Genomic DNA, 19,001 nt, shown 5'->3' on the forward strand with positions numbered 1-19,001 from the left:
AATACTAGAAAGATGGAGGAACAGGCCTACTTAATCTGGAATAATTTGTTTAAGGAGCCCCATGCACCTGCATGATGATGTTAGAGTAGCTCATTTAGTGGTTTTCTATAAAGTCTTATCATCAAGTGAATGGTTCACTTCATTTCCCTTGATGTGGAGGTCTGAGGTTTACAGGTTCCTGAACATAGGATTTGCAACAATCCTGAAAAAACTGCAATCCTTTCCAAAGTGCAAGAGTTTTGATATGCTTCAATTGCCAAGGAATTTATGAACACCCATATTTTCAGACTTTTTGTTTTCAGATCAATCTCCAGTGGTTGAGGCAAACTGATTTATTTTAACAGAAAAAGATATGCACAGTGACCTAAATCACTTGTTGATTACTTTGGCTTAAGAATGACTACCTTCCTATGGACAAAATAGAAATTTTAAGTGTAATAAATTTAAATATTGTTTAGATATATTATATTCCTGTAAATTTGAAATAATATATTTTAATCAAAGCTAAGGATTAACATTAGCATAAAGCAAGACCTAATGACCTGGTAAGATCAGAGCTGATTCCTATTGGGTATTGGCTTTTAAACGCACAGCTTTCTACCCTGGGAGCCAAGACTCAGCTCAAGAGTAGTCTCTACCCTGCCCCCCCCAAAAAAAAGAGTAGTTTCCACCTGAATAATCTGATGGTTGCCAGAGGGGCGGGGAGGTGGGAGAGACAGGTTTCCAGTTATGGAATAAATAAGTCATGGGGATGAGAGGTACAGCATAGGGAATACAATCAATGGTATTGTAATAGTGTTGTATATAACAGATGGTAGCTACACTTGTGATCAGCACAGCATAATGTACGGAGGTGTCCAATCACTTTGTTGTATGCTGAAACTAATGTAACATTGTGTGTCAACTACGCTTCAATTAAAAAAAATGAAAAGGAAAACATTAAAAAAAAAAAAAAACCAATAGTCTCCACCTGGTTCTGGGTAGTCCATTGTTCCCATCCATACCTGAGAGGATTCTTTAACTTCAAGTCTTTGGAACAGCAAATATAATTAATTGGAAAGAGTAAAAATAATTCCATAGTAACATCTTTATATAGGTTGATTGAAACCAATTAACAACCCCAAGAAGGGAAGGAAGGTTGTTAACCCCTATTGACTAAAAGATGGGTAAATTAATTCGCTGTTTGTGGCTAAAGGTAAATTTTTAATTCTGGTCTTTTTTTTTGGCTTAGTCTTATGTCCTACTCATACTGTTTCCTCCTTGTGTCAAACACTGATCTTCAAGAATGCCCAAACTCTCTAATGGATATGGTAATCGTTAAGTACCTGCTAGTAGTGTCCTGGAGATATCTTGCACAGCTCAATGGAACTAACAATTAAATTTTCAGGAATTTAGTGAGCCAGACATTATTAGATTAGCGACATTATTAAAAATTAAAATATATGAACTTACAATTGGATACATTATATTAAAGTCAAAGGTAATGAGTACTAAGAACTTATCACTTCCCAATTATTTTCCTACACCTATTATATCTTTCTATGTGTTTAATGGATATTCTATATGATGATGTGCTACTGCGTCTTTGTCATGTAGGTAGCTTGGCATCGGCGATGGTCAGAGTATTTATACCATGGAAATCTGCCAATGCCATAAATCACGACTCCCTACTTCTTCTACCCCCAGAATTGATTGTTAAACTTTCACCAGCACACCACTGGTACCTGCCCAGGGGGAGTTCTAAGAGAAGCTGTTCTCCCTATATCCCCGAAATAATAGAACAGAAAAACTGGAAAATGCTCCTCCATGACTCAACCCTTTTCTTCCTAGGCACAGCTGACTGGCCCAACAGTAAGAAACTAACAAAGGTAGAAAACACACCAAGGCCACACCAAGTCAATGTTTTCTCTTTAGAACCTAAACTAAGATTCACAGAGACTGATGGAATTAGTGGTCAAGTCATGTTCACAGGAGTATGTTAGAATAAATGTCCTTGAACACTTACTATGTAGATCTCTAGAGCTGACCTGCTTATCACATTTCCTAAGACTCAGTACCACTCTTCCCTGGGTCGATATGATTTTATCCTAAAAATACCTTTTATTTGAGCTAATGCCATTTCTTTCTATTTTTTGCGAGTTAATGTGCCTTAAAAAAAACTTTTAAATTTTTTCTAATTCCAATATAGAAACTATGTAGAGGTAGGGCAGAATATTGAAACACAAGTCCTGATTGTGTGACCCAGAGAACATTCTTTAACCTGAGAGCCTCTCGGTTTCCTCATCAGAAAAAAATTAGAACTGTACATTTTAGTGGTTTTTAAGCCCTAAGATTCTGCAGAAATGCTTCAGGCCTGGCTATGAGAGTTTAAAGGGAGGCTTTAAGTGAACGGGGTCCAAAAACCCTCCTGTGTTCAGCGAGAAACATTCTACTGTTGGGGCACTTGGGTGGCTCAGATGGTTAAGCATCTGCCTTCGGCTCAGGTCATGGTCCCAGGGTCCTGGGATCGAGCCCTGCATTGAGCCCCACATCGGGCTCCTGGCTCAGCAGGGAGGCTGCTTCTCCCTCCCCCTCTGCCTCTCCCCCTGATCATGCTCTCTCTCTGCCTGTATCTCTGTGTCTCAAATGAATAAATAAAATCTTAAAAAAAAAAAAATTCTATTGTTATTTACTTTGTATTTGGGGCTTCTTTTTTATTTTTTAAGATTTTATTTATTTATTTGACAGAGAGTACACTAGAGAGAGCACAAGCTGGGAGAGCAGCAAAGGGAGAGGGAGAAGCAGATTCCCTGCTGAGTAGGGAGCCCAAAGCAGGGTTCAATCCCAGAGTCCTAGGATCATCACCTAAGCCTAAAGTAGTCGCTTAGCCCACTGAGCCACCCAGGTGCCCCTGGGAGCTTCTATATCAGATTTCTTTTGACAGTTTCCAATAAGGACTCTCCACACTACCCCTAAAAGCTTTAAAAGTTTACAAATTTTCCAGATTAATTTATCTCTAAATTCTTTTCAGTCTGCTAAATCTTTCAAGGGCAAATATAAGATGTTCACATGTGTATTACAGAAACATTTAAACATCTTCCAGTTTTTCTGTTCTATTATTTACGGTCTTCTCCAATTGGAGAGTTGCAAGGAAACCATGGTGGTCCCGTAACACAGCTCAGCCCAGTCTGATAGCCTACTCTTTGCAGGCATACTCATCTACCAATGTATTTTTTCCTCTGAATTCTGGACCTGGTTTGAAAATTTTGCTCAGTACAGTGTTCTGGATAACCAGTACCAACCAATTGGCATTGGCGAGAAATGAAGCTGGTTTGCCATCCCTGTAAGTTTCTTCAGGTAAGTACATGGACTCACCTTATGCTATGTTTGATCTCTCTAATGGTTCCCTCTTGGCGCTGATCTTTCCATCTGTTCTGAAGGCTGCCCTTCTGTTTGGTTATCTGCCCGTAAGCAATTTCCCGTCTAACACCTGACAGTCTGGGGTTAGAACCAGAGACAAGGGTATATATTGGTTATAACACCAGACACCTACTGGGTCTGTCCATATGGACATTTTTCAGGAGAAAGTGTTACAAGTTAAAGAAGATAAAACAGTACGTTGTTGCTTAAAAAAAGAAGTTCTTTTCGTCTTTTCTTAGTAAATAAGGAAAATATCTACTGAGCATTTTCTTAAAGGTTTTCAGGTACTACAAGTTTTTTATTAAGATACTCATTGGTTAAATCTCTTTAGGCTATATTAAGATTCCCAAATACATAAGAAAACAAGTTCCTGCCACCAAATGAGGGACAAAAATGGCAAGAATTGAACAGCGAGACGCTGTCAGCTGGGCTCTGGAGATCATATAAAGTCAGAAATTATATAAATTGGACTGGACAGATGTAATTGTCAAAGTGACTTTATTACTTGTCTTGAAGTTAAAAACTTAAGTGTGTACAACTGGCAGCTTGATTGTTGTCACCAGTGAGATATGGAGTAACAGAAAGGGAAATGTCAAGCTCAACTCGCTGACCCTGGATCATGCTGGAATTCCTCAGAGGACCAAAAGAACCTGATGAAACCCTGTTCCTTTAAGGCTCTTGGTCCAGCAGGATCATGCCAAAATATGATATGTACGAGGATGGCTTCAAATCACAAAATCACAAAATTTGTTCCTAAATCAACCCTTCTCCATGACCACACTCTATCTCGGATCCTTCCTTGCCAACCTCTTGCTTTCTCCTTCTGGCCTTCCATTTGCTTTAATTACATTTCCATATGTGCTGCTTGGTTTATCAGCTCCTTTAGCCTCTGATAAACTACCTTATTTCCTTGCCTCCTGAATTGCCTTCCCATCTTGGCCTCTTCTCCCTACAACAATAAAAAAATTCCCTTCTTCATTTAATAAACATTGACTGGGGTCCTACTATGCGCCTGCAGCAGGGCTAAATACATACTTTGGTTTAATGGAGCTTAGGCACAGCTTAGTTTTGACAGAGGGAGAAGGGCAGGGGACAAAGCATTGTCAGTCTGTCTTTAGGGGTGGAAGATAGTCAAAATAACAAACAGACCCTCAGTGCCTTGGGTAACTTGGTTTTCATAGCCCTGGATGCTGCAGAATTGAGTTCCAGACTCCTAGTGGCTAGTCCTATAAAGACAAAAGACCAAGAAAAAGCTATGGCCCCAGAGAACATCTCTTGCCCACCACTTTCACTCTCTCCTTTGAATTTGCCAATTGTACCCTAGGGAAGGCAGTGCTGAAGATGGGGACAATTTTATGACAACTTTCCCAAGAGAGAAGGGGCTTGCTGCAGCCTTGCTCTTTGGCTGGTAACTTCCCTTTGTTGGAATTGAGTGCACCTGCTGCTAGGGGATTCATGTGCCCTGATGTAGGGCCTTAGATATAATTGCTCATTTTTTTAAAGATTTTATTTATTTATTTGAGAGAGAGAGCGCAAGTGAGAGAGAGAGAGAGAGGGAGAGTACAAGGTAGGGGAACAGCAGAGGGGGAAGCAGACTGCCCTGCCGAGCAGGAAGCCCAGTGCAGGGCTCGATCCCAGGACATCGGGATCATGACCTGAGCGGAAGGCAGACGCTTAGACGACTGAGCCACTCAGGTGCTCCGCTCCTTTTTTTAACTAGTCAAAATTCTGGCGCTCAGATTGAGTCACATAAGGAAGGTAAGCAGAATATTTAAATAGGACTATTGTTAGACAAGACATTTCTGCCTAGGCATGACACATATTACACTTAAATTTCACATTTTTTTTTAAAGATTTTATTTATTTATTTGACAGAGAAAGACACAGCGAGAGAGGGAACAAAGCGGGGGCAGCGGGAGAGGGAGAAACAGGCTTCCCGCTGAGCAGGAAGCCCGATGCGGGGCTCAATCCCAGGACTCTGGGATCATGACCTGAGCCGAAGGCAGACGTTTAATGACTGAGCCACCCAGGTGCCCCTAAATTTCACATTTTTAAAAGTCACTTATTTGCAATTTAAAAAGTAGTGAAAGTTTAAAATAATTAGGTCATTGTATGGAATTTTAATAGGAAAGAAAGCCATTGTAGGGCATTTATAGGTTTTGAAAAGAGAAATGACATGTGAAAAATGCTCTGAGGTATTTGTATATATATGCTTGGTATGCTTGGAGCATTTTGGTTAATTAGGACCATGGGTTCAGAAGGTGATCACCTATTCAATTTCATTATTTTATAGGAAATTGTGGCCTTCAAAGCACTGTAAGTTTATGCAACTAAGATGTGGCAAAACCAAGAGTCCAAATCTTTTGCTGCCTAGTTTATTGCTCCATATTGATAACTATGCTTTCTTGATAAAACTTCTTTGGCTTGATCCCTGCTGTTGTAAACATTTTAAAATGCTTCAGAGCATTTCTTTTTACTTAGATCATAGTGAACATAAGTGAATTTTTTTTTTCAAGGTATGGACTCTCACTATGGAATAGGGACATTTTTTGGGTATTATTAATGTGCAGGAGAATTGATAATAAAAGTTGAAGGAAATTGGACTAAATCTATATTGATCTAATATTATCTTTAATTTTGAAAAGTCCCAAATTCCTAATATCATGTTTTCCTATAATTTTTCCCCTTGAGAGTAAACCTAGGAAAATATCAGGTAATAAAGGAATTTGGTTATTTTTATGTAGCTATAATCACAGAGAAGAAAGCAATATTCTTTAGGAAATTTTGCTTTTAGAGGGGAAGTATTGTGGAAAATTGTAATTAGAATAACTTTTGCATACAGAGAGAGCTTTATCTAAAGCTCTGTGAGAACCTGACAAACCTAAATCCAGCACCTCTCGTAGCAGAACTTGGTTTCTAGCCAGAGAAATGACTTGCAGGAGCTGTATTAAATTTATTTAAACTAGAAAGAAAATACATACATATTTGAAGTCATCTCAGAAGGAGAATTTCTGTCATTTTGCTGATCTGTAAGATGATGTTATGGTGTCACCTCTTTAATTCTCCTTAGAGCTACTCAGCTTTTAATATACAAGTAATAAAAATTCATTAGTCTGTCCAAGAATTCTGCCATTAGGCCATGTTGGAAATTTATAAGAAAATCCGGAAATTGTGTTCAGTTCAAAGTAAACAATGCCAGAAGAAGAACTGTGTTATATATCCAGAGAATAAATATTTCTTTGGGAATACAGAATTTTCCAAAATTCAAAGAAGGCAGAAATGGAAGGAATTGTAGTGATAACAGGAGCTAGTCTTCCTCATTCCTGCTAGTGAGGAATGGGAATAGCAAGATCTGTGTCAGAAAACCTCATTTTGTTTGCCCTAGTCTTTATAAGAATTGCCAGAATCAACTGATCTAATTCCCTTGTGACTATAGCTCAGTAGAGACAACTGGATTTTGTTGTTTACACCCCTAGATGCAGAATATTTTAGGGGACCTGGCACCATTCCAGAGTATAGAGACCAAAGCCAGCATTACTCAGTTAACCAAAACTGGGCTCAGGGGTGGGAAACTGGTAAGAAGGTCATATATACTTTCTCATAGAAGTGACACTGACAAGGTAGCAAACAAACAGGTATAGCAATAATAAAAATAAAGACGACACAATCACACTTACTCTTTATTTTATACTTATACCAACAGCATCCCCACAAAAGTAAGGGTATCTTTCAAGACGCTTCTGATTTGAATTAAATGACAACAAGTATGGTAATGATTTTTTTTTTAAATATTAATTGTAACTAAAAAATGTTAGCCTGCCCCCATTAAAAGTCCAGAAGCTGTCACTGTGTAGTCAAAACATTCTTTGACTTAATCTGCCATCTTTTTGACTTGGGCCACACTTTACCTCATTTTTACTGTACACCTGAAGATACAATTGCAAATTTTTCGTGACCTTGTGTCAGGGGACGTGACTTTCTTAGAGGAGCACTACCAATGACTCAGAACCCACCCAGCAAAGCGAAGTCGATGGGCCAAGTTTGCGGACGGACGCCCGGACAGCCCCGCACACCAGGGCTCTTTGAAGTTCTGCTGACTCGGCTGCACCCTGCGGTGTTGGGTTCTGGCGCAGTCAGGTGCTGCCCGGGCAGGCGCAGTTATTTATGACTGCGGCGTTGAGACAGGAGTGCCGGGCGGAGGACTAGCCGGGATCCGCCCCCTTCCCCAGGATCTCCCGGCCCGACACCCCCGGTCGCCCTAGCTGAAGGCCGGCTACAGGGTACCCCAGGCCGCACGTTTGAAGGGCTCGCCCTCGGACAGCATCGAACCTCCGCACACCGACTTCTCGCGAGGTTTCGTTGCCCCCCCCGCCTCCCCGCCGCCTCTTAGGTCTGCTGCGGGCAGCTCCCGCAATGGCTGCACTGCGGAGGCTCCTGTGGCCGCCGCCTCGGCTCCCGCCTCCGCTCTGCCCTCACCATCCCTTTCCTGGGCGGTGGGGGCGGCCTGCGGGGGTATCCGCGGGCCCGCCTGGCCGGCCCTTCTCCTGCCGGGAGGAGGAAGAGGGGGCTGTGGCTGAGGCGGCTTGGAGGCGGCGGAGGCGCTGGGGGGAGCTGAGCATCGCGGCAGCGGCCGGCGGGGGTCTGGTCGGCCTTGTGTGCTACCAGCTGTATGGAGACCCTCGGGCCGACTCCGCGTGGGCACCCGCCCTGGGGCGCCCCTCGGAGAGCTCGGCCGCAGAGCCGGAGGACCCGCCCCGCGGCCGGGGGCTGCTTCCCATCCCGGTTGCGGCTGCCAAGGAAACGGTAGGTGCGTGAGCGCGTGCGCGCGCTGGGACTGGCCCGCAGGTGACGCCCGAGGGTAGGGCCGCCAAGGTGTTCCACCTGAGCGCCGGGAGGGAGGGTGCGACAGTCCTGCTGGGTGCGCTTGGGACCGTGGGCCACCGTGACACCGGACATTGGAGGTTGTCGCAGTGTGAGGTCTGCGACCGCAGATGGGTACCTCCCGGGAGACCGAGACCGAGACGTAGGCCGGGCAGTCCAGGCAGTCCAGGGTGTGTTCACCCAGCTGTTGGGAAGACACAGATGATGCTGTCATTGATGCATCAGGACCTCAGAGGTTGCTGCAGGTACCACCTATTAACCAAAACCCCAAACCAAGACAACAAAAAACAAAACGACTACAAAGAAGTCAAGAGTATAACAGGCAGAAAGTGGAGGCCTGGGTATGTGAGAGATAGGAACGCCCGGGCTGGACCAGGTAACAGCAAATGATCCAGGAGGTCCAGTGCAGTAGGATGAGTTCTGAAGCAGTGGTCTGAGGTCTCAAAAGCAACGACATTATTGCATAGCACTTTATTAGTGCCAAGGGAATAAATGCCAAAACTGTATAACTTCCTTATTATAGGTCAGAAAGAATGAAGATATCCCCAGATTGGAAACGGAAAAAACAAAAAATCTATTCAAAAGAATATATCCCGTCCCACCCCACCCCCAAATCAGAAACTCTTAAGTAAGGAAAATAAGTGAGAAGATGGATAGGACAGCACAAATAGGAAACTGAATGAGGCTAACTCCTACAGAAGATCAAGTGGAAATGTTCAAGTATCATGCAACTGATAATGTAAGGTAAAGATGAGGGTAAGAGTGAGTGGGGCAAGATGCTTTTGTCATATCGTTGTATTTAATAAATAGTCATGTAACTGACTAGGAGTCACTTAGGGAAATTTTCTTTGCAAGACTAAAGAGTGTGAAGGGCTTAGATGACAGTAATTTAGAAAAGAGGTAGCTATTCTGTTTTTAACTTTAATGAAATGTATAGATTCTTTATTCTTTGCCCAAATACATATTGGTGGTCTGAGGTGAGTGCATCAGTTCTTTTGGTGGAGGTCGTTGATGCATTTAAATCAGGGAATCTACTGTGCTATGGACCTTCTAGCTGCAAATTATAAATACATAGGATAAAGTACTTTTATACAATGAATCTTAAAATGCTAGCAGCAAATACCCTCAACTTTCATCTCCCACTCCTCTTCTCCCCACCACCCCCATACATTAAACTTGTGTCCCCATTGACCAAGACAGAATTTTTCATCAACCATAGTTGATCTGGGAACAGATTAGGAAGGTAGAGAGAATTAAAACAGTATTTTCTTCTTTTTTTTTAAATTAATTTTACTTTTATTTTTTTTTAAGATTTCATTTATTTTATTTGAGAGAGAGAGAGCGCACACACGCACATGCCTGGCGGGGGGGGGGGGGGGGGGGGCAGAGGGAGATGCAAACTCCCTGCTCAATCCCAGGACCCTAAGATCATGACCTGAGCCAAAAGCAGATGCTCAACCAACTGAGCCACCCAGATGCCCCTAAAATTAATTTTACTTTTAAAGTTGAGAGATAGTATGTAGTTTTTAAAAGACCACACTTAATAGTGTCTTCCTCATAGTTATGAAAATTAAATGAATTAATACATTTTGAATAGTTAGAATTGAGAGATCACAAACAGTGGGGAAGGGTAGAGGGAGAGGCAGACTCCCCGCCGAGCAAGGAGCCTGATGCAGGACTCGATCCCATGACCCTGGGATCATGACCTGAGCTGAAGGCAGACGCTTAACTGACTGAGCCACCCAGGTGCCCTGAAAACTTTTATAATCTCTTTTTACCCTGATATTTGAAACTCATAATAAAGAGCTTTATGTGGGCATTTTTTCATTTATTGTGCTAGGAACTTGAGGATCCTTTCAATATAGAAATTCATGTTTGAAAGTTCTGTATGCTCTTCTTGTATTATTTATTTGACAATTTCCCTTTCTCCATTCTCTCTGTTTTCTTTTTCTGGAACCTCTGTTAGTCTGAAGTTATGCCTCCTGACAGATCCTAATCTAATCCTAATCTTCTATTCTAACTTTTTGATCTTGCTTGTTTGCTTGTTTTTATGGGAGATATCTTTGACTTTATCTTCCAGCTGTCCTATTGAAAGTTTTATTTCAGCTATCCTAATTTTTTAACCCAAAACTATTTTTTGTTCTCTAATGTTCCTGTGGTACAGCCTTCTGTTTTTGTTTTATGGCTGCTAAATTTCTCTTTTTACTATAAGGATATTAATCATAGTTTTGTTTTGTTTTTTCATTGTCTTCCACTTCATGCATTGTGTTGTTTCTTCCAGGTTAATTTTTATTCCTGTTTGATTTTCTAAGCTCTCACTTTCATTTTGGAAGTTTTCCTCACGTATCTGTGGTTGTTGCCTTCTATATTTGAGAGCTACTCAGAAGCTATTTGTACCTGAGAATGGTTTTTCATTTGGTGATCTGGGCTTTTTAATAGAGTGGCATCCAAATGTCAGTGGGTTTTTTTTTTTTTTTTTAGTTTGTTTTGTTTTGTTTTGTTTTGTTTTGTTTTAGAGAGGGAGAGGGGAGCGGCAGAGGAAGACACAGAGAGAGAATCTTAAGCAGGCTTCACGCCCAGTGTGGAGCCCAAAGCAGCCCATCTCAGTCTCACAACCCTGAGATCATTACCTGAACTGAAATCAAGAGTCAGACGCTTAACCAGTTGAGCCACCCAAGCGCCCCCAAATGTCAGTGTTTTCTAAGTCCTTTTCTCTGGTGTCACTGAGTTTCTCCAAAGAATAGGAGAGGTTGGAGGAGCTGTAATCTAGATGCAGGTTCACAATTCCTTGAATTCCCAAGGTTTTAACCTTTCTGGGGTCTGTATCTCCAGTCAGCTCACTTCCATTTGGTTTCCTCCTCCTCAGTACTCAGGTATTGCCTCTGCCTCCCTAGGTCAATTATCATTCATCCATCTCCATTTTATAAAAATTTGATGAATTCTTTTGATTGTTTTAGTCTCCTTTCCTTTTTCTCTTTCTTAGTTCTTATATGTTTCTATCTTTTAAAAAAATTTCTTTTACTGTGATTTTAATGTGGTGAAGAGAGAAAGAGATGGAAAGAAACTCATGAGGTCAGTCTGCCATTTTTCAGAAATATTTAAAGCTGTTTTGCCACTTTACTCATTATGCTCATTTGATTTTCCTGAACTGGTAGAAATTATTCCTTTTGTGGTTTAAAACTATAAGAACTTTTGATTTATAAAACTTCTTTTAAGCAGCATGTTATGCTAAACATAAGCCTAGCAATAAATTAACCTGTACATGTTATGAGACTATAGAATTTAACTGATAGGCATGAATAGCAGTAGCTTACAGATACACAGTTCTATTACCATAGCCTTGAAGATTTTTGTTTTTAAGACATTGCTTCTCAACTTCCTCCAGGAAGCTTTCCCTTACTCTATAGATATTAAAATGCCCCTGTTTATCCTATACTACTAGGTGATGACTTTTTGCAATTATTTTTTGTCTTCTCTGCTTTTTTTAGCTCTTTAAGGAGAGGCATTGTGTTGGTCATGGTCTCCTTTATATCTTCATTGCTTGATATGGGGCCTAGCCCTGGTAGACACACAATAAATATTTGTCAAATGAATAAGCCCATGCTAAACATTTGCACGGGACATATGCACTGAAAAGGCACAACCACATTCTGTGAGAATTAGTAGTTTAATATTTTGTTCAGCTAAATGCTGGTTATTTATAGCATTAGGAGTCAGGAGACTTCGGTCAAGGTCAAAATTCCAGGCTTTGGGAGACCAATCACGTGACACTGTATTTATTTTAATTGTGCAAGTTTGGCTTGCCAAAATTTTTCAGTAGACATGGCCTTGAATTTTATTAATATTGTAAAGCGATGGTGACAAGATTCTGTTTTGAACCCTACAATTTTAGCCTTAAAACATTATTTTTATTAGTGGGAAAAATTTTGTTCTAGGACTGCCTTTTTGTTTCAGGTTCAAAAAAAAAAATTTAGGTTGCTTAATACACTTTAATCCATATTTTACTCATTGTACAGAACACATCTATTTTATGACTTGCACATAGTTTTACTCTCAAGTGGAAAAGAGAACAGTATTTGTATCTCTTTGGTATAGTTCTATAATAATTGCCAATAATCAAGCATTTTTTATTTCTTTCACTGTATATCTATTCCAACCTCTTTTTAAGGCAGCACATTTTGAAACAGGAAGTTATGCTTATTCTTTCCCAGAATATCGAAGACTTTGATGGATGTATAAATGGAGAAGATCCCTCACTTTTTATAGAGTGAGGGAAGGATCGGTTAATTTTGTGTAGAAGAACATTTTGTAGAGGAGGCTACACAAGGTGGGTGATCCCCGCTTTTTGCTTTCTGAATCACTCAGTGTCAAATCCACCAGATTCCACGCACATTTCTTCTAGTGGCCTGACCATGTTATAGATTCACATACAGTGATTTGAGTGTAGATTTTTTTTTCTAAGTAAATCACAGAATAAAATTTGGATGAATTTGGAAAAAAAAAAAAATGTATCCTCTTTCTGGTTATACCAAACCAGGAGTTATAGAAGTGCAATACTTTTTGTCTGGGTTGCAGTGAAAGATACTTACAACATTTTATGGATGTCTTTTTATTCACATCCACATTGGGAATCAGGAAATGAAGCTGTCATGACTTTTGAACTTAAATTAAAAAATCCTCATCTGTAATTCTCTTCTAAGACTTGGAAATTGTCAAATAATGCACAGCAATCGGTTTGAATGAAGGTGTATACAGGTTTTTTCCCTTGATCTACATAATCTCCACTTTAAAAAAATATAACATTGAGTTGTATTTTGAATTGGAATTCAGGTAAATAGTATTTGGGTTTAATGTGACTTCCTAGTTGATTCTCACATTCTGACATGTAATTCTGTTTATATAATTTGGGGCTGGACTGTTTATGAATACTAAGTAAAGTAAAATGTAGCTTTCCTCTTATTGATTGAATATATAATTTATCTTTAATAATTTTTGGAAATGGATGCCATTTTCTGCCTAAAGATTAAAGAATATATTTGAGATTATTAAAACAGTTATATTAACCCTAAATTTTTGAAGCTTCTTTGAGGGAGGTTTCATTCATCCTCCATATAGCACATAAATTTTGTGCTCATAAAATTTTAATTTGTTTAATTTGTTTAGAAACAAATTCTAAATCCTGAAATAAGTTACAATATTTTATTATTACAGTTCTTTAAAAAGCTTGCTTTCACAAAATCACCTCATCCATGCAAATTTGCATTTGACTTTAGAGATTAGAAAATTAATGCAAGGGAAAATAATGGGTGTATTACTTCTTTGTGTTATCTTTGAGGATTAATGATTGGACACTGAGTCATAGCATTAGTAGTATATTTGAATTCAGTAACTAATTGCAATTTCATTAGATAGTAGATGCAGAATGCATATATTTTTGTTTTCTTCTCTCTATATGAGAAGACAACAGATTCATTCTCTTTAGAGTCCTTAATCTTTTAGTATTAAATACTTTAATATTTTACTTTGAGGTGATTGCTCATGTAAAATTATATATCTAAACTATTGACTACCAGATTCCCGTACCAGTTTTCCAAAAGTTTCTTAGTTGCTATCAACATAGCAATTCTGTCACTAAATGGCTCCTTTAATATCTTCCCCCTCCATTTCTTTCTCTTTTAGAGTATACATAAAATGCTAAAGAGTATTACCTTTCCTGTTCCTGGAAAAGTATTAGGGAAGATCATTTATCTTAGAGTACATAATTCTATCCAAATGATTAATATTTTTTAAGATTCATGTATTAAGCAGTTACTTTTAGTTTCACAGCCATAAGATCAAGATTTCCATCTCATGTCCCATTTAGAAACAATTTATCCATCTTTCCACTCATCCATTTCTTCATTCAAATACTTTACTCAAGGAATGCTTATTGAAGTGTAGTAGGTACTAGAGATATAGTGGTGGATGAAATAAAATTCATGTCCTTTCGTAGCTTACAGTCTAGTGAGGATACAGAATAATTATAATGCAATATGCTGAAGTGATGTGATGGGAAAAATAGACTATACTATGGGATCGTATAGGAAGGAGATAAAACCCAGGCTTGGGACATTAAGTGTGGCTTCCTGGGGGAAGTTAAGTCTAAATTGAAATTTAACAGATAGGTAGGAATTATTAGGGAAACAGGGAGGCAAAGTGGGTGAAGAAATGTGTTCCAGGAGGAAATAACATGTGTGGGAACAAGCATAGCATGTTTCCAGAATTGAAAGATCAGTGTGGATGTATAGCAGAGAATTTGAGGCAGGAGTGATCAGACAGACTTTAGGCTAGAAGGTAATCAGGAGGCAGATAGTACAAGACCTTCTAAGACTTATCAAGGAATTTGAACTTTACCTTAGGAGTAATAGGGAGGCATTGACAGATGTTTAAGCACAAGGGTGATATAATTAAATTTGCATTTTAGGAATATCACTTTGACTGGATAGGGAATGTAGAAGGAGGGATGCAATGCTGAAAAGGAGGAGGCCAGGTAAGAAGATTACTTCTTAGATGAGAATGTTAGAGGGTATGATTCTCTATATTCTTTAATTAAAAAAATACATCTCAAACGGTTTTTACCCATAATATTTCTTTAGACAAGAAATGGTTATAACTTTACTAGGGAAATAGCAGTGAAGCAATGAGAAGTTGCTGCACTGGAGAGAGCTTCAAGAGGTAGGATCAACAGTATTGGTAGTTGACTAGATTTTAGGGATGAGAGAGATGGAAGAATCTGGGATGATACTCAAGTTTTTGTTTTGGACACTGAGTGGATTGTGCAGCAGTTCACTGAGACTGGTCCTCAGGAGAAAAAAAGGTTGGGGGGAGTGTGCTGAACGATGTTTTTAAAATGGATCAAGGTGTCTTCTGGACAGCTGAAGGGAAACTTCCAGTTGGATACATAGGTCAAGGCTTAGGAGAGAAATCTGTGCTATAGCAATAGATTTGAAAATCACCAAGGGCTGACTGGGTGATAGACACTGGGGAGGGTATGTGCTCTGGTAAGCGCTGTGAATTGTGCAAGACTGTTGAATCTCAGATCTGTACCTATGAAACAAATAATGCAATGTATGTTAAGAAAAAAAAAAAGAAGATAGGAGGGGAAGAATGAAGGGGGGGAAATCGGAGGGGGAGACGAACCATGACAGACGATGGACTCTGAAAAACAAACTGAGGGTTCTAGAGGGGAGTGGGGGGAGGATGGGTTAGCCTGGTGATGGGTATTAAAGAGGGCACGTTCTGCATGGAGCACTGGGTGTTATGCACAAACAATGAATCATGGAACACTACATCTAAAACTAATGATGTATGGGGATTAACATAACAATAAAAAAAGGGAAAAAAAAAAGAATGGATGACATTGTTCAGAATATATAGAACATGAAGAGAAAAGCACCTAAGGAAAGAGTCCTGGTGAGCATCAGTGATTTAAAAAACTGTCAGAAAAATGGAATCCTGCAAAAAGCTGAGAAGTAATGTCTAGACTGGTAAAGCCAGGAGAGTCATGGAAGCCAACAAAAGGTAGTACTTCAGACAAGAAGTACTGTAGTCAGTTTCAATGAGTACTACCAGAGGAGTTCATCATAGATGAACAATAGAAAGTGGTCACTGGATTTAGCAATAAGGAGGTCATGGATGATCTTGGTGAGATTTTGGAGGTGAAAATCAAATTATAGTTGGAGAAGCTGAGAGTAAAGGTAAAGAAAAGGTGATGTGGACAAGATGAGTAAGAGTTGACAACACTTTTATAAATTTGGCCATGAAAGGGAGAAGCGAGGGCAGTAGCTTAAGGAACATAGAATTGATTTTTTTTTTTTTTTAGAGGAAGACCCTTAAATATGTTTAAATGTTGAAGGACAGAAGAGGAACACTAAACCAAAGGAAGGAGAGGTGATAATTGATTTGCCAAGAACCAATGTACGGATGGGAAATGAAAGTTAAAGCACAAGGGAAGATTTTAATCTTAGATAATAGGAACAATGCCAGAAATAGTGTAATGGGAAGAAGGGATGGGGACACAGAGATTATACATTTTTAGTGGCAAGTGGTTGAAGGAGTTCTTGCCTGATGATTTCTATTTTTGCTGTGAAATAGAAGGTGATGTCATCTTCTGAGAGCAAGATAATAGAAATTTGTAGAGTAACCACGATAGAGATTTGGAGAGTGGTGGATTGAAATAGCCATTAAAAAAAAACACAAACCACTAGAAAACCATGAAATCTTTTTTAACTTGCTCATGAAATGTAGAAGTTTTTCAATGGATATTTCTACATGGTCACAGCTTTTGCTATTTTAATTCTTGTTTATTTTATTCCACTTTTAAGATGTATAAACCTTAGTAATATGATCTAATTAGTACTTTTTTTACCCATGATGTAATATTTAACTTACATAGGAAATGGACCAAACTTACAATACTCTAGAGATTTTATTCTTTTATTTAAACTTGATGGGCAAGTTTAAACTGGAGGCTGTTAGTTCTCACTGATCTCCTGTAATTGTTGTTCCAAACACTAAGAATTTGAGTAACTTTCTTTGTTTAGTGTAAACACACTTGTATTGGAGAAAAATGTGTTTAAAAAAATCAAACAAGTTTTATTTATGGTGTTATCTATCTAGCATTAAGGAAAATGCCTAGTCATTTGTGTACTAAACAGGATTTTCTAGACATGTTTTTCGTCTTCCTTTTTAAGTAACCCTATGCTCCTTAATGCTTTGACATATTGATAGATTATATAAGCAAAATAAAATGTGGAAATTTAGTGCTGTATCATTTAATTGATTAGCATAGTAAGTGTGTGTTCATCAAAGAGTTAATTTTCCAAATTGGAAAGTAGAATCCAAGTTTTTTGCTTTGTCCTCATTCACTAGGTTACCTTTTATTCATTTAATACTCCAGCTCCAGAATTTAGAATACAGAAAGTGTATATAAAAGAATTTCAAATAATTCCATTTTTTTCTGCTCTCTGATAAGGATGATATCTATCTAATTGATATGTAAATATTGACTAGATGAGATATTTGGATGATCTCTTTCTCTGGAAGGGTTATAATGGATTATTCAATTGCTTGGAACAATTCAAAATGGATTTTTCCTAACCGGTTTCACATCAGGTCAGAAAGGCTCTCATAGGTTATGTCCAGTTTAAGCTAGCTCCAGCCTGTTAAAATTAGTTACATTCAAATAGGATCATCTAAACTTCTTCCAACTGCAGTTGACCTTTGAACAACAGGGGTTTGCACGGTGCAGGTCCACTTATACGCAGATTTTTTTTTTCCATAAATACAGTACTGTAAATGTATTTTCTCTTATGATTTTCTTAAAACATTGTCTTTTTTTTATTAAAGATTTTATTTATTTATTGGACAGAGAGAGACACAGCCAGGAGGGAACACAAGCAGGGGGAGTGGGAGAGGGAGAAGCAGGCCTCCAGCTGAGCAGGGAGCCCAACATGGGGCTCGATCCTAAGACCCTGGGATCATGACTCGAGCCAAAGGCAGATGCTTAACAGCTGAGCCCCCCAGGCGCCCCAAATGTTGTCTTTTCTTTAGCTTACTTTATTGTAAGAATCCAGTATAGAATACATATAACATACAAAATAATTGTTAATCAACTTTCAGGTTATTGGTAGGGCTTTCTGTTAACAGGAGGCTATTGGTAGTTAAGTTTTATGGTAATTACAAGTTATACATGGATTTTCAACTGCACAGGGTTTGGTGCCCCTAACTCCTGCATTTTTCAAGGGTCGACTGTACTTTAATTTTATTCTTAATACTCTAAAGATGAAAGGTGACTTGTAATTCTCCGTATATGTACAAGCGCATTCATTCATCATCCCCAAGAGATTAAGACAGGTTTTGAAGCTGTTACAACCATCAGACGTAATGATGGAGTCCTATGGGCAGTCATAGGCAGCTTTTGGACTAGGGTTTGCGGTGAAAGGAGATCAGTACAACTTTTGTTGTCAGACGGCTTTCTCCATACTGAGTCCTATCCAAATAAATGGATCATATTAGGATTTTATGTCCTCCTAGTAAAGAAGCCAGTCTGAGTGACCTTTTGGTCCCGTGCTGTGTACATGTATAGTCACATATGCCTGTCCTGTTCTCCTCTGATCTGCCAGCCCTGGTGATTGCTTGATCATCATAAAAGTCAGATAAGAATTTTGATTCAAGTGGTTTATAACACAGGCTTAATCAAAGTGAATACATCCTATCTGGGGAGTAAGATTAAAATCTGTAATTCATACTTTGATATTCTAAATTTTATTGGAAGCAAAAATACTGGGTGCTTTTATGAACTAAATATTTAATTATCAAAAATATTTCATATATATCACCAAATAATTAAAATCTAGAACTTATCCTGAATTATTATAGTAGTTATTTTAAAATTTTTGTAAAACTGCAGGCAAGCCCGCAAACTTATCAAGGTTCTGCCATTTGCTGGCAAATTATAGGAGAGTAGCACTTTGTGTCTTAGGTGTTTTACCCACATCCCCCGCCCAACAGAATTCAGAACATGGCTAAAGCCACAGATTGGCTTGCACATTGATCTTCAGTAGAATGGTGAAAATTGGAACAATATGGAGAAGTGAACCACAGAGGGATTATCTGAATGTCAGATAAATAAGAACAGAAGTTACTCAGGGACCCAAGGGAATGTTATTTGATTATAGGCT

At 39.0% G+C, this 19,001-nt stretch overlaps 1 protein-coding gene across 4 annotated transcripts in view; it reads left to right on the forward strand.

The window, feature by feature from the left end:
- Positions 1 to 7,551: 7,551 nt before the first annotated feature.
- The window catches only part of MICU3 (mitochondrial calcium uptake family member 3), a 103,617-nt gene continuing 92,167 nt past the window's right edge, over positions 7,552 to 19,001 (forward strand). For 2 of the 4 annotated variants that reach the window (XM_032413518.1, XM_032413521.1), the window contains exon 1: positions 7,552 to 8,202. In XM_032413518.1, coding sequence (XP_032269409.1) covers positions 7,813 to 8,202 — 390 coding nt within the window. In that variant the 5' untranslated portion in view covers positions 7,552 to 7,812. The remainder of the gene's footprint in view (positions 8,203 to 19,001) is intronic. The other 2 variants (XM_032413519.1, XM_032413520.1) reach the window with 1 other exon arrangement.

Source organism: Phoca vitulina, unplaced genomic scaffold (genome assembly GCF_004348235.1).
Source record: "Phoca vitulina isolate PV1807 unplaced genomic scaffold, GSC_HSeal_1.0 scaffold15, whole genome shotgun sequence".
NCBI classification, from domain to species: domain Eukaryota; kingdom Metazoa; phylum Chordata; class Mammalia; order Carnivora; family Phocidae; genus Phoca; species Phoca vitulina.